Source organism: Choloepus didactylus, chromosome 6 (genome assembly GCF_015220235.1).
Source record: "Choloepus didactylus isolate mChoDid1 chromosome 6, mChoDid1.pri, whole genome shotgun sequence".
Classification (NCBI taxonomy): Eukaryota; Metazoa; Chordata; class Mammalia; order Pilosa; family Megalonychidae; genus Choloepus; species Choloepus didactylus.
In genome coordinates, this window is record NC_051312.1 from 117,650,334 (window position 1) to 117,667,528 (window position 17,195).

At 36.1% G+C, this 17,195-nt stretch overlaps 1 protein-coding gene across 7 annotated transcripts in view; it reads left to right on the plus strand.

Annotated features, from left to right (window-relative positions):
- The window catches only part of CEP126 (centrosomal protein 126), a 116,649-nt gene that overhangs the window by 83,750 nt on the left and 15,704 nt on the right, over positions 1-17,195 (plus strand). For 2 of the 7 annotated variants that reach the window (XM_037841207.1, XM_037841210.1), the window contains exons 10-11: positions 202-266; positions 5,883-6,428. In XM_037841207.1, coding sequence (XP_037697135.1) covers positions 202-266; positions 5,883-5,984 — 167 coding nt within the window. In that variant the 3' untranslated portion in view covers positions 5,985-6,428. Of the gene's footprint in view, positions 1-201; positions 267-1,057; positions 2,747-5,882; positions 6,429-8,250; positions 10,019-17,195 lie in introns of those variants that run through there. The other 5 variants (XM_037841205.1, XM_037841208.1, XM_037841209.1 and 2 more) reach the window with 5 other exon arrangements.

Below are 17,195 nucleotides of genomic sequence, written 5' to 3' on the forward strand. Positions count from 1 at the left end.
ATATAATTTGCAATTAATTATTTCTATTTCCTAACCTAATATAAAGACTATAAAGACTATTACAGGGATCAATAGGAAAAAAACTGTCTCAACTCAATTTTGAGAATTTTGATACATTAGAATTTAATGTTTGATCTTTAATCATTTTCGTCTTTCAATATATATAACAATTACTTTTGTATCATGGTATAATTATTTCAGATGTGCAAGAAATCATTTGCAAAAATCCATCCATGAAAAATACTTTACAAATAATACCACTTCTGGTAAGTACTTAAAGTGACTTTTTTTCCCTTTATTCTGGGTAATCTCATGATTTTAAGAATCCTGTGTTGAATAATTTTTCTTGAAATTTTTTTTAGGAAGTTTTTCTCCTCAATAAACTTTCAATTATAAGATGTTTTATTAGAATCAAGCAAATATCCTCACATAAAAGATTAGAATATAAAGGTTTTTGTATCCAGAATATTTCATCAGTCATGGAAACAGAAACAGATATCAGTGCATTAATCTTCAAATAATTTTAGATATTTGGCCTAATAAGAATTTTCCTAAGAAGTTTACAATCCCCATACAACTTCCATGTCTTCAGAGTTCAAAACTAGACATACTATTTTGAAAAACATTTATTTGTAACCTTGGCACCAGATTCTGGTCATGTACACATACAAATAATAGTCTCTGCATTCAAAAATTCGCAGTCTGAAAGGAAAAAGACATACACATGGATGGTATATACAAATAACTGTATTACAAGAATGTGAGATACAGTATTAGGAAATCACAGAAGAAAGATTTCGTATTTGGCTGGAGGTTCTAAGGAAATATTCAGGTCTGTAAAAAAAGGCTTACTCAAACTAAGACATTACTTACACTCTCAAATTCTCAGTCTAGGTGTTCAAAATGAAATATTTTGTTAGAGAATTAATTGTATGCTTGATCAAATTTTTCAATACTTACCCTCAGTTCTGAAATCTTGACAAGTAAACACAAGATTAAATTTCTTACTACCTGCTTTTACATAAATAAAGTAAAACATGTCTTACTCCTGTTTCAGGTCCTATGCTATGCTCTGGATACAGTAGTGAATAATTGTAAGGAAGACACTGTCCCTCCCTCATGAAACTTATTTTTACCTCTGGGCACATGAATTTTGGGAAGTAGCCTTTTTGGTGTGGTATGTTTGATGTTGTAAACTTTAGCAACAACTCTTTTGGCAGCACTTTGACTTCTGATAGTTTTTCATGACTTCTTTTTACATGCTAGGTTGGTTTTTCCACTCAATTTTTCTTCTCCACAAATTTAGCAATTTAAGTAATGTTTGCAGTGGTAATTTTTTTGTGCCTGAATTTTGACAGTGACAACTTTCTGTCAGTTTTGGCATTTAGGATTGTTATTTCACTTTAGTGGTTAATACCTGCAGTGCTCTCTTTTCTATACACTTCAACTCAACTTGAAAACTTGTACTATACAAGTCTTCTATACACTTCAACTCAACTTGAAAACAGTATACTATCCACAGACCACAAAGCATGAATAGTAAATACTACTCAACAGGGAGAGAAACTTATCTCATCAGGAAATTACTCTGTTGTGCACATTAGTGCACTATGTCATTATATTGCTAGCATTTCTGACTAATAACTAAAAAGTTGATGGTGTGGATTGGGATCACAGTCAAAGGAGACTTGAAATCATTTTTTTTCTTTCACCTTTTTCACTTTTTATGGCAGTTAGTAACCGTTAGCTTTCTTCAATCACTTTATTTCTAAACGTACTATTCTCCCTCATATTAATAACATCACTAACATAGGTCAGAAATCTTCCACTTATTTTCAGGAAAAATGGTATCAAAAAACAAAATTCTTAACTGCCTGTTTAAGCAGCTGGCATCAAAATAAGCTCCTCTCCTCCATCAAAACTGCTTTGCTATATTCTGCATGAGGGTTTACATAACGTTATTCTTGTTTGCCCTTTTTACTGTTATTTGTATTTTATGTTATTCTACCCTTCATCTGGAACATTTTGACACTTGCTTTATATGAAAGATAGATTGATACATACATACATACATACATACATACATACATACATACATATACACACACATTTTTAATTGAACTATTTGAAAGTGAATTGCAGACATCGTGATACTTGTCCCCTAAATACTTCAGCAGGTATCTCCTAAGAACAGAGGCATCTTTCTACATAACCATAATACCACTGTCAAATCCTAGAAATTTAACATTGATACATTATTATTATTTGATTCACAATCCACATTCAAGATTCCCCTATTGTGTAGGAAAAAAAAAAATGTCTTCTGTGGTTATTTTATTTCTCTGTTCCAAGATCCAACCCAGGATTCATTCTTTACACTTTTAGTCTAGAAAAGTCTCCTCATCCTTTTTCAGTCTTTTATGCACATTGACAGTTTTGAAGAGTCCAGGCCAGTTGGCTTGTTGAACATCCTTTGATCTGGATTTGCCTGATTGTTTTTCCATTATTAGATTCAAGTTAAACATTACGGTGGTTGCAAAGTTGTGTTTCTATGTTTTTATAACCTGTTTGACTTCTCCCTGTCACCTGGACTTGCTTCTAACCATGTCTTGCCCGCATAGTCTTCTGTTTAGCTGCTTATAATTTATTTGAGTCCAGAAAACAGTTATCCAAGCTTTTAGAACTATACTTAAAACAAGATAAATAAATACTAGAATAAATAAGTACTGAGTGCCTCCCATGAAAATAAAGCTTTTGGAGACATTTTGGTCTTTTAAAAGCTTTCAGAATTTGTTCCTGGTTCTCTATTGCATTACAAATAGGTGGAATTATTGGTTATTAAATTATTGATTATTTAATCAATAATTATTAAATTATTTAAATTCTAGATAGGTAATGTGTAGCCATATTCCTTTATTTCCTATATTTTCTGTATGTATGACACTAGAGACTGCCAAGAATGTGTTGTATATACCATGCAATTGTGACAGCCTCATTCTAGTTAGTAGGGATTTTTTTTTTTTAAAGAAAGATTTTCATGGGCAGAAATACCCATTAGGAGCAAAATATAAAATATTGTTTTGGAGATGTTGCAGGTATCCTTTTTTTTTTTTTTTTTTTTTTTTTTTTTTCACATTTCACCCCAATGTTTTCATACCCACATGAACTTACAAAATTTTTCTTTTTAAATTATGACAGGTGCCATCTAAAATGTCATCAGCTTTATAATTTACATGAACTGAATATTTAATTCAGGAACTGAATTATCAGCCAATAACATTATTTACATAATGAAACTAACCAGGTACTCCAATACTAAAATTTCAAAAGCCATCAGTTTAAGATTTGAAATTGATGTTTTATTCCCAGAAATAATCTCTCTCTCTCTGGAAAATTAACGAATTGGGTGAAGTTTTTATTTGACTCTGCCACCACTGCCACATGCCTCCTTTTTTTTCCTATTTCTCCCCATTCTATTGCCCTTTGGTTTTCTTTCTCCCCACAGCGCTTAGTGATATTGGCTTGAGTTTCTCCTCAAAAAAGGCAAGAAAGTGAACTAACATTCATTCATGCTAAGGATTTAGAGTGAATGAATTTTTAGAATAACTTTTAAAAATCATTTTAAAACATTTTCTGAAAAGAAAAATAATGAAATTTCTAATAGTGGGATTTCAGACACTTTAACATTGTGGCAAGAGAAACATTTTTAAGCATGAGAGCCTTCTCAATATCTCTCAAATCATAATGCAGGCAGTCAGCTACCTTACCATTGCTTAGAGCAAGTGAGATTTCAGAAGAAAGAAAATACAACCCAGTTTTTCTCATATGCCCTCACTGGGTACTCATAATCATCTTAGTAGTAATAGTGGCAGCCTCATGAATACTTGTTAGGATTATGGGAGATATTCATTCATGTAAAGTACTTAGAACTCATGTAAAGTGCCTATAACATAAATGCCTGCTAAATACATTTAGGTGGCATTATTATGATTGCCACCATTGTGATCATCTTATATGTTTAAATTGTCTCAAAAAATGTACCATTCCTGAAAATACGTCAGTGAAATTTACATATAAAGCATGACTTTTCCCTTCTAAAAATTAGGAATTATTCTAACTATCTTTGTAGTCCCACCTGCCTTTCCTCCTCTCAGAACACTATGAATCCTCCATTCCAGACAAACTCATTTAATATATTGTCAATCAACTTTGCAATACTCTGTTCTGCCTACATGTTTTTCTCAAGCTTGGGTATATTCTTGCCCAATTCCTAACTGCACTGTAGTATTTTAGGTATCTTTGCTCTGCTTCTCAAATGCAGCTTATCTAAGCTCCAACTCAATGTCACTTCCTTCATGAAGCCTTCCATGACCAATCCAGCTTACAGTGCTCTCACCCTCTAAACTTATTACTGTAGAATCTCTGTTTTTATTTTAATACTCTACAGGCATTTTTGTTCATTGTCTTTCTCAGAGGCTAGTATTCTCTGGAACTATATTCTTGAGGCCTCAATTGCTTTTCACTTATTTGTCTACTTCATAGACACCAGCACATACTAAAAATTTAGAAAATATTTGTGGATTTTTTAATACATGGTCTTTGTATAAATTATCTACCTTTTCTAGAGTGCAGTAAAATGCAATGATTTATTTAAACATGAATCTTTATTTTTTTATTCTGAAGCTGCGTTTTATACTCCATGAAAATACCACTATTTCTGGAGTTATTCCAAAGCCCTTTAATGAGTGTTAATAGTTAATGAATCAGTACTCCTTAGCGGCAACTGAAAACTGTTGAGATGTAATTAGAAAGAAGAATGGAAACCGACACTTACTAGTTCCTACCATTGAAAAATGCTGTGCAAAATGGTTTCACATATATTCTCTTATTTCATCTTCTGAGCTATATATCTCAGGTGGTTTTCCCAAAGTGCTCAGAGCTGTTTGCTGGCAGAGCCAGGATGTACGTTCTCCTCTGCACCCGAAATTCTGTTCTACCTTTTATACAACTAGCGCAGTTAGTGACATTATCATCCACCAATTTTCCAGACAGAAATTTGTGTTTTGTGCAGACTTCTCGTTCTCCTAATACTTTTAGTGAATAAATCCTTCTAATTCTACTTTCTAAATGCATCTCAGATCCATCTACTACTCTCCATTCCTACTCATAGTGTCTTAGTTTAAGAAGTCATCATGTTAATCTAATAAGAACAGATAAGCTATTGAGGGTAATCTCAATTTATGTGAATGCTCAGGAATGATTCTGGTTTGCAAATTTTCTTGGGTATGGTGGGAACATGTTGGAAGCAATGCAGTTATTTTTCTTTTTGTTTTGTTTTGTTTGAATTTTTTTATTTTAATTTTTTGATAAAGTTTAAAAAAAAGCTATTGCATTTTTTTTTAATTAGCTTCAATGTAGTTATTTTAGGTTATCCAGTTTTTCTTATGCCTTTGTTTAATTATGGTTTGTTAATTTTCTTAGGGTATGGCAGGAACATGTTGGAAGCAATATAGTTATTTTAGATTATTTTGTTTTTCTTATTCCTTTGTTAGGGTTTGTTAATTTTCTTGGGGTATGGTAGGGACATATTGGAAGCAATGCAGTTATTTTAGGTTATTTGTTTTTCTTATTCTTTTGTTTGATTTTTTTTAATTTTTTGATAAAACAAAAAAGCTATTGAATTTTTTAAAAATTAATTAGCTTCAAGATAGTTATTTTAGGTTATTTGGTTTTCTTTATGCCTTTGTTTGATTATGGTTTGTTAATTTTCTTGGGGTATGGTAGGAACATGTTAGAAGCAAAGTAGTTATTTTAGGTTATTTGTTTTTCTTAATCTTTTCCTTTGTCTTGTTTGAAATGTTATATATTTTTTTTCAATAAAGTTAAAAATAAAAAGAGGAAGAAGGCAACATGTCTTATCTAGACCATTTCAACAGCTCCGGGTGTGCTCTCTCCAGTACATTCTTCACACCAGCCCCACTTGAGTAATCTTTTTAAAATAGAAATAAGAACGCATTATTCTCCTGCTTAAAACCCAACTTCAGTGCTGACTTATCACCTAAAAGATAAAATGTAGGGGCTGATAAGAGCTTTGGAATATTTTGGATTATGATAATTGTTCAAAATTGAGACTAATGATCATTGTACAGCTAAGTGAAGACAATGTGCAACATTGATTGTTTAGCTTGGACAGAATATATGTTATGTGAAGTTAGGAACCCCTACTGAATAAGTCAAGCCCTCAATCTTGAGGCTTACTCTAGTGAAACTTATGGCTATAAAGGGGAGGTAAGCAAATCTATATTTACACCTTGGAGTCATTGCCCGAGAGCCACTTTTGTTGCTCAGATATGGTCTTTCTCTCTCAAAGCCCAACTCTGCAAATAAATTTGTTACCCTTCCCCCTACATGGGATATGACACCCAGGAGAGTGAATCTCCCTGACGACATGGGACATGACTCCCAGGAATGAGCCTGGCCCTGGCATCAAGTGATTGAAAATGCTTTTTTAACCAAAAGGGGTAAAAGAAAGATAACAAAAGGTTTCAGAAACTAAGAGATTTCAAATAGAATCGAGAGTCTATCCTGATGGTTACTGTAATGCAAGCTCCAACTAAATATTCTAAACGCCTACAGAATGCCAAGCCCTAATCAACAGTAGTCCCCAAAATACTAAACAATACCTAGGTCCTTATCTGAGACTCTATAAAAGTTTCACTCACTAAGTTTACTTTTTTAGAAACTTAAATCCCCGAGAGTGTTCCTATGTCAGATAAGTCCCCAAACCCGGAGGCAGCAGCCTCTCCTAGAACGTCAACTAGATGCATTCCCCTTCCCCATGTCCACCTGTCATTTTCAATATGAACAAGTTAGGGTGGTCACTGCCCAGATATCCCTGAAGAATGAGAAAGTGATTAAACAGAGAAAAGGGTAGCAACTGACAAGACAGGATTTAACAAAGGATTACGAATAGTGAATCTTATATATATATGTGTATATATTTATATATTTATTTAGTTAGTTTCTAGGGTACTAGAATAGCCAGAAGGAAATAACTGACATGGTGGAACTGTAACATGTAACATGCTTCAAAATTTGCTCTCTAGCTACTTGTTAAATTGTACTTTGAAAGTTATCATATTTCTGTATGTATGTTATACTTCACAATAAGGAAATAAGAGATTTGCTCTCTAACTGCTTGTTAAATCATACTTTGAAAGTTATCACTTTTCTGTATATATATTATATTTCACAGTAAAAAAATGTAAACAAAAAAAAAAGATAAAATCCAGAGAGCTATGTTCAAGGTTCTTCCACCTCACCTTCAGTTTCTCCCCAGCTCATAGCTTACACACTACTGAATAACTGGCAAGCTTCCTTAGAACTCCTTGCATGTTACCGTGGCCCCGCTGCTCCACTGTCTTGCAGAGCTTCCCTTGGCTCCCTAATCTGCCTCACTTCCACTTGATTCCAGTGTTAGTCCCTCTGGGAAGTCTATTCAGCCCAAGCTTTGTCCTGCCCAGAATTTAGAGTTCCCTCCTTTTCATAACCATAGCAACTCGATTCATTCTTGCTGTAGAAATTTTCATATGGGTCTCTTTGTATTCATTGAGCAGATAATGCCTGAGTTCCTACCACCTATCAGGGCTGGGACTAAAAGGGGAAAACACTTCCCTTCTTAAAGTTGCTTCCATTCTAATAGAGACAACAAGCAAACAATACAGTATAGTAGAGTTGCTTCAGGGCATCCTCAGGACACCTGCCATCACTTAGATTGTGATTTTTCCATATAAAAACTCTGAATTTTAGAAGCACATTTTCATTTTAGAAGTTTTTATTTTATTTTTCAATAAAATAAACTTAATGAAATTTTAACAATTATTCTCCCAAACAACTGAATTCTTTAGCCCAATATATGTTGTTAAACTACCCCAAGGGTATTATATGAGCTCTAAATGCTTCCTATACAAAATAAAATCATTAAATTTTGACTTTTACACAGCAGATTATCATAGAAAGAACCTCTTAAGCACATTTTCCCAACAGCCCAAAGTGAAGATTACATTAGTATAATTAGTATGATGCCTTACATATCTTAGAATGCAATTTTGTGGAAGACTCATGTATATATAGCATTTGAGAATTTGAATTACGAGTTTAGTCATGCTCAAGTCTAATATCTATAAGGAGATCTACCTGTTAAAGTCTATGAGTACTATAGTAAAAGAATATTCTGAAACTATGTTACAGAACAGCCAGCCAAGGGCCAGTCTTTCTCCAGATGTTGGATCCAGATTGCAGAGAAAATACTGATGAAGTATAACTGTAACTATTAAATCATTATTTTTGAGAATCTCCTATAAATATGTAATATATCCCTATATGGTTAATGATTTAAAACACTATACTTAATCATAATATAAAGGTAAATCATAACATAGATAATGAATATAAATTTACTAGTTTACATTTATGCTACAAATTATACTTTATTATGTATTTTATGGTTAAATATATTTTTAATGAATGGAAATACTTCATTGTTTATAATGAGCATGCTCCTGGATATAGATTCATTGTATTTAAAAATAAAAGAGAAGATATTTTGTTATTCAAATTATGTAGTAGCTGTAGTGGTGAAGCTTTGTTTTTCTGAAATTCCTAATAAATCCTATTAAATTTTTGTACAGTACTGTTAAAAGTTTATGATTAATAATATTCCATGTAAATAGTAAAGCTATTTAAGACCTTGCAGAGTCTCTGCACCAAGGGGTTGTTGCCAAGGGGTCTTGTTCCCAGCTCTTCATGTTCAGAAATTAATGTTACCTGTTTATTCAGAGGTGATTAGTCTATCAAAAAACTGACTACACTAGCAAATCTCACAAGGACTGAATAGCAAGTATGAAAAATAAACTGCAGTCTCAACTGGATCACTTGAGTTGCCGGATCAGTATCTTTTTTTCCCAGTAGGAATGCCTACTTGGAAAACCAGATTTAAAGTAGAAGTTTGGTTTTTAAAAGTACAGAAGCAAAGCCAAGGTTATATGAAGTTAAAAATTTTTTTCATAGAATTGTGATAGCCCTGTACATCCTTTTCCCCCAAATATTCCTGCTTCAGTTCTCATCACCTCTCATCTGGACTATTTCAAACTGAATTTCTTACCTCTGGCAGCAGTAAGATTGCCAGATGGCATATCTAAAGTATGACTGAAATGGCCAGAGTGAAATCTACCTTATCAATCCCCCTTTTAAGGTTTTCAGAATTTACCCTTCAGCTACTAGAGAAAATTTGCATTCCTTAGCATGGCATGTAAGGCACTCATACGCTGGTTCCTCCCTGCTAACCTAGCATCACCTTTACCATCTTTCCACCACTCCACTTATTCCACGCTACCAAACTGTTTATAGTTCCCCAAATACAACCTACTGTTTCATGCCTCTCTGCCCTTCCATATGCTATACCCTTACCTTGGAATGCCTTCCCCTCCACTCTACTTACCATCTGTCTGATAAAATTCTATTCATCCTGTTAAATCCTGCTCAGGTTGAACTTTTTCCAGTTTTTCCCAATGATCTTCCCTTCTACCTTCTCTGTTCAATTTCTGTACTTTGTACCCTGAATTGCAATTATTTGTGTACATATATATCTGTTGTAGATCAGAAGTTCCTGGAAAGTATGAGTTATCATTCATCTCTGTGCCCTTAGGTATGAAAATAGTCAGGGCAAATAGTGGAGGACCAACATAATGAATAAAGAATAAAATGCTCAGTGATGTAATTTATCAAGCCATCACTGTGTGCCAGGTGCTGCTCTCTTAGCGATACAAAAGACAAATTATTTGCCTTAGTGGAACTTATGTTTTAATGGGGAAAACAGATTAAAAAATAAATGTGTAAACAAATAAGAATATACTGTCATATAGTTATAAGTGCAATAATAAAAACAAGAGTATGGTAAGGGGATAGAGACTGATGAGAGTGGATAGATAGGGAGGTAGAGTGGCCAGAGAACATCTGTCTGAGTAGGTGACATTTGAAGTAAGGGAGCTAACCTTGGTGATACAGGGGAAAATAGCATTCTTTTTTTTTTCTTATATGGTGTTTTGCATAGATAAAGTGCTTTTCCATAATCCTACAATTCTCTTTCCTGTCCTTAAAAAAATATATAGCATTCTACATAGAGGAAACAGCTGTGCAAAGGACCTCGTACAGGAGCATGTTTGACATGTTTAAATAGCAATGTTAGTGTGGCTACTGAGCAATGACAAGGTAAAATTAGTAAGAAACAAATTTGAAGAGGTGGCTATGAGTAAGATCATGTGGCCGTAAGAGGGACTTTAGATTTCAGTTAGAGTGATGTGAATTTTTTGCAGGGTTTTGAGTAAGGGAAGGATGTGATTCTTTTAAAAGCATCACTCTTTCTGGTGTCAGGAGAATATATCCAGGGTATGGAGGGAGGTGGCAAGTATTTAAGTAGGGAGAACAAGTAAACTGCTTTTGCAATAATCTGAAATTATTATTTTATTTTAGAGCACAAATAAACTCATTATATAATGGTTAAAAACATTTTAGGATATCTTTAGTTTCTTTCATAAAAGACCTTCAATAAATATTCAACAATTCACTGAAATTAATTCAAATGTTTATAACTCCCTTAAGTGATATCTATTAAAAGCCAAGGGTATAGAATTCATGTCTTGAGATTAGAAGACAGATATTCTTCAGTGTTTTGGTTTGTTGAAGTTTTTTTAACCTTATCACAGTTAATAATGGTGGTGGTAATAATAAGCAGTGGACAGGTGCAACATATATATATATTTTTTTTATTAAATTCAGTTTTATTGAAATACATTCACAGACCATACAATCATCCATGATATACAATCCACTGTCCACAGTATGATAACATAGTTATGCATTCATCACCACAATCTATCTCTGAACATTTTCCTTACATCAGAAAGAACCAGAACAAGAATAAAAAATAAAAGTGAAAAAAGAACACCCAAATCATCCCCCCATCCCACCCCATTTGTCCTTTAGTTTTTATCCCCATTCCTCCACTCATCCATACACTAGATAAAGGGGGTGTGATCCACAAGGTTTTCACAATCACACTGTCACCCCTTGTAATCTACATTATTAGATAATTGTCTTCAGGAGTCCAGACTGCTGGGTTGGAGTTTGGTAGTTTCAGGTATTTACTTCTAGCTATTCCAATACATTAAAGCCTAAGAGGTGTTATCTATATAATGCATAAGAATGTCCACCAGAGTGACCTCTCGACTCCATTTGGAATCTCTCAGCCACTGAAACTATTTCGTCTCATTTTGCATCCCCCTTTTGGTCAAGAAGATACTCTCAGTCCCACGATGCCGGGTCCACATTCATCCCCGGGAGTCATACTCTGCGTTGCCAGGGAGATTTACACCCCTGGGAGTCGGGTCCCACGTAGAGGGGAGGGCAGCGAGTTCACCTGTCGAGATGGCTCAGTTAGAGAGAGAGAGGGCCACATCTGAGCAACAAAGAGGTACTCAGGGGGAGACTCTTAGGCACCATTACATACAACTTTAGACTCTCCTTTGTGGTAATGAGCTTCATAAGGGCAAGTCCCTTGCTCGAGGGCTCAGCACATCAAACCACCAGTCCCAATGTTTATGACAACATCAACACCAGTCCAGGTGAGGATGTCCAACACATCCACACCTTCCCCGAGATCCTCGGGGCTGGGGAAGGGGAGGCTGTAAATATGTTTTTTATTATCTGCCCAAATTACTCTAGGATGTGTCACTATTTCACTCCAGCCTATACTAACCTACCGTATCTCACTTCCTATTCAAAGTTCCACAGCATATATTTTTAAATCCTTAATTTCTGATAGATTGGATGGGAAGTACAGAAAAAAAGAGGAATCAAGGATAATTCTAAAGATATTTTACCTGAGTAGCTGTATGAATAATGGAATCACTTACTGGGATGGAAAATACAAGAGGTTTGGGTTGAAAATCAGGTCTTAGGTATTGACATGCCTATTATCTATCCAAGTGTCAATGTTGAATAGGCAGTTATATGTACAAGTCTTGAATTCAGGAGTAAGGTCTTGGCTGAACATTTAATTTGATGATTATCAGTGTGTAGGTGGTATTTACAGCCATGAGATTGAAAATGAGATCACTTGGAGAGAGAGTGTAGCTAGAGAAGCCAAGTAAAGAAAGTGTTTCAAGAAGAGGCAGGAATCAACTGGGTCAAAAGCTGATGATAAGTTTGAGTTAGATGAAGAGTGAATCAGAATCGGGCTACCTGGGGGATCATTGGTGACTTTGACAAAAATGGTTTCAGTAGAGTATATGAACAAAAGCCTGATTGGAATGGGTTCAAGAGAGAGGAGGGGAAAGATAACAATGGGGTGTAACTAACAACTTTATGGCAATAAACTTGTAAATTTATTGCCATAATGGAAGTGGCAGGCAGAACAGTGGCCCCCAAAGATGTCCACAGCCTACTCCCCATATCTTGAATATGTTACCTATGTGGCAAAAGGGACTTTGCAGATGTGATTAAAGATCTTGGGAGAAATTACCCTGGATTATCCAGATGGGCCCAAAATTATCATTAAGATCCTTGTAAGTGAAACAGGAAGGCAGGAAAGTCAGAATCAGAGAGAGATTTGAAAATGCGGCACTGCTGGCTTTGAAGATGGTGGAAGGCTACAGGCCAGGGAATACAGTGGTCTCTAGAAGCTGGAAAGGGCAAGAAAACAAATTCTCTCCTAGAGCCTATAGAAGGAACACAGTCTGGCCAACTCCTTGATTTTAGCCCACTGAAACCCATTTCAGACTTCTGACCTCCAGAACTGTAAGATAATAATCTTGTGTTGTTGTAAGCCACTAAATTTGTAGTAATTTGTTAAGCAGAAATAGAAACATATACACCATTTAATATAACACATTCAGAGGTTCTGGGGATAGGAGCATGGGCATCTTGGGGTAGTCATTATACTGTCAACGGTTATCTGTCCTCTGGCCCCCAAAGATACCTGTCTGCCTCACATGCAAAATAATTCACCCCATTCCAGTGTCCCCAAAGGTCTCATCCCATTATAGCATTAACTCAGAGTTCAAAATCTCATCTCACTCGTACCTCTTTGTTGCTCAGATGTGGCCCTCTCTCTCTCTAACTGAGCCATCTTGACAGGTGAACTCGCTGCCCTCCCCCCGACGTGGGACCCGACTCCCAGGGGTGTAAATCTCCCTGACAACGCAGAGTATGACTCCCGGGGCTGAATGTGGACCCGGCATCGTGGGACTGAGAGTATCTTCTTGACCAAAAGGGGGATGCAAAATGAGACGAAATAGTTTCAGTGGCTGAGAGATTCCAAATGGAGTCGAGAGGTCACTCTGGTGGATATTCTTATGCATTATATAGATAACACCTCTTAGGCTTTAATGTATTGGAATAGCTAGAAGTAAATACCTGAAACTACCAAACTCCAACCCAGCAGTCTGGACTCCTGAAGACAATTATCTAATAATGTAGATTACAAGGGGTGACAGTGTGATTGTGAAGACCTTGTGGATCACACCCCCTTTATCTAGTGTATGGATGAGTGGAGAAATGGGGATAAAAACTAAAGGACAAATGGGGTGGGATGGGGGGATGATTTGGGTGTTCTTTTTTCACTTTTATTTTTTATTCTTGTTCTGGTTCTTTCTGATGTAAGGAAAATGTTCAGAGATAGATTGTGGTGATGAATGCATAACTATGTTATCATACTGTGGACAGTGGATTGTATGTCATGGATGATTGTATGGTGTGTGAATGTATTTCAATAAAACTGAATTTAATAAAAAAAAACTATTAAAAAAAAAAACAAAAAAACAAAAATCTCATCTCACTCTCATCAGATCAGAAGTTCCATATCTCATCACCAAAATCAGGTATCGGTGAGGTTCTGAGTATAATCTGTCATGGAGAACATTTCCTCTCCATCTGTGAACCTGATAAACTGAAGAACTTGTTCCCGAAATATACTAGTGAAAAAGGCAATAGGATAAGAGTTTTAGACATTCTCATTCAGAAACAGAGATAATGGAAGGAAAAAAGGAGTCACTGGCCCCAAGAAATTTCAAAATCCAGTTGAACAAATTCCACTGGGTTTCAAGATCTGGGAATAATCATCTGTGGTTCAAGGTTCCATCATCTGGCTCTCTGTTCCACTCTCTGAGTCATCCTTTGTTTTTCATGAAAGGTAGCACATGTTTACAGCTGAGTAGTTTTATAAGCCTGTTTCTTATTTAGAGTATCCAACAGCCTTCTTTCATAGTCTCTCTGTCCTTTTCAGTCCAAGCTGATAGTGTTTCTGCTAGTATAAACTTCTCAAGAATATTGCGGATCTCCTGTGTACGTGATAGGAATTCACTCTATTAGACAAGAGGCTTCTACAAAATCCTGTCTTTTTGGTTTCTGCTGAGGTGGCTGAGGGAATCTATGATTCAAAGATTTAATTTCTTTGAAGCACCTTTTTTGTGACTGAATACTCTGACCTTTTGATCTTACTGTGTATTAGCAAAAGGCTATACAGCCACACTCTCAGATTTTTCTCTCCTGATAGTAAAACTCTTAATTTTAGTGCTTTTTGCAATCTGGATAGGCTGAGAATTTCCCAAATTGCCAAATCCAGGTTCCTTTTTTTAAAACATTTCTTCCCTCAATCTCTCTTTCCTCTGTCATTTGACCATAAGCAGCAAGAAGAAACCAGACTGCATTTTCAACAATTTGCTGAACTATTCTCAGCTAAATGTCCTCTTTCCTCATTTACAAATTCTGCCTTCCGCATAACTGAAGGATAATTCCACTAAGATTTCTGCCACTGTATAAGGATTCCCTTTCCTCAAGTTTCCAATAAAATTGTTCCTCATTTCCTTCTGAGCCTTCAGCAGCAGCACTTTTTTTTTAATATTCATTTTATTGAGATATATTCACATGCCACACAGTCATACAAAACAAATCGTACATTCGATTGTTCACGGTACCTTTGCATAGTTGTACATTCATCACCAGAATCAATCCCTGACACCTTCATTACCACACACACAAAAATAACAAGAATAATAATTAAAGTGAAAAAGAGCAATTAAAGTAAAAAAGAACACTGGGTGCCTTTGTCTGTTTGTTTTTTCCTTCCCCTATTTTTCTACTCATCCGTCCATAAACTAGACAAAGGGAAGTGTGGTCCTTATGGCTTTCCCAATCCCATTGTCACCCCTCATAAGCTACATTTTTATACAATTGTCTTCAAAATTCATGGGTTCTGGGTTGTAGTTTGATAGTTTCAGGTATCTACCGCCAGCTACCCCAATTCATTAGAACCTAAAAAGGGTTGTCTATATTGTGCATAAGAGTGCCCACCAGAGTGACCTCTCAGCTCCTTTTGGAATCTCTCTCCCACTGAAGCTTATTTCATTTCCTTTCACATCCCCCTTTTCATCAAGAAGATGTTCTCTGTCCCACGATGCCGGGTCTACATTCCGCCCCGGGAGTCATATTCCACGTTGCCAGGGAAATCCACTCTCCTGGGTGTCTGATCCCATGTAGCAGGGAGGGCAGTGATTTCACCTTTCAAGTTGGCTTAGCTAGAGAGAGAGGGCCACATCTGAACAACAAAGAGGCATTCAGGAGGAGGCTCTTAGGCACAATTATAGGGAGGCCTAGTCTCTCATTTGCAGCCAGCAGCAGCACTTTTAACATCCTTCAACATCCATATTTCTACCAACAGTCTGTTCATGAAGATTTAGATATTCTCTACAATGATACATGTTTTCTCTACCATGTTTCTCACTTCCTTCTGAGTCCTCACTAGCAAGTCATTAACATCCATATTTTTAATAACAGTCTTTTCAGGGCAATCTAAGTTTTTTCTGTCATATTTCTCAGAATTCTTCCAACCTCTGCCCACTGCCTAATTCCAAAGTCACTTCACATTTTTAGGTATTTGTTATAGCAGCACCCCACTTCCAGTACAAAATTTATATTTGTTTTTCTATTGCTCCTATAACAAATTACCACAAACTTGATGGCTTAAAACAGCACAGTTTATTATCTTACAGCTCTGTAGGTTAGAAGTCTGACCAAGGTCTGAGCCTGAGGGTCCCATAGGGCTACGTTCCTTTCTGGAGGATCTGGTTAAGGATCATCTCCTTGCCTTTTGTAGCTTCTACTGGCTACCCACATTCTTTGACTCATGGCCCAACTCTTCCATCTTCAGCAATGGTAGGTCAAGTTCTTCTCACATCACTTTATTTTGACCTCCTCTTCCACTTTTAAGGCCCCCTCTGATTACACTGAGCTCATCTGGATAACCCAAGATTGTCTTTCCATCTTAAGGTCAGCTGATTAGCAAACTTCATTCCATTTGATACCTTAATTCCCCTTTGCCATAACATATTCACAGATTCTGGGGATTAGGGCATGGATATCTTTGGGAGGTCATTATTCTGCCTTCAAGAAAAGATTTGGGGAACAGAGACTGCCAATCTAATATTCATTCTCTCATAATTATTCTCTGCCCTCCTTTTTTTCCTTAGTAATAAAATTTGTTTTACAGATACCTGTCCACCAAAATAAAAACTATGTTTCCCAGCCTCCCTTGAAGCTAAGAATGATCATATGACTAATTTGGAGCTGTACCCTTAAAGGGAAGGAACAAGCTCTCCTTTTCTTTTTCTGCATCTTCCTTCTCCATATTACCTGGAATGCAGATTTAAGATTGTAGTATTCATGCATGTCTCATAAGATAGGCATGTTGAAGAAGCAAGCTAGAAGAAACCTGGACCCCTGATGATTTTACAGAGCAAAGTCACCACACCAGCTGGGACTTTTATGTGGCAGATATTATAGTGTTGTTATCACTCTGTGGAGACAGGATAGACTCCCACCAAAATTTGGTTTGGATGTTGAGGCTGATAGCGCCACACACACATCAAGAGGGTATGAAAATGTTTGAGTCTCTGGGGAAAGCAGGCAGGCCTCTCAAGCAGGACCAAAATGACTTGAGAGAGCAAGGAAAAGAGACTTGCATCAGCTTCTCTGGATGTGGGGCAGGGGGGTGAAGCTTAATAGCTGCCAACAGTCAAACAGCAAAAATGGAGGCAGATGCTATATTACAAAGAGCATAATTGTGTGAAGTTGAAAAATGA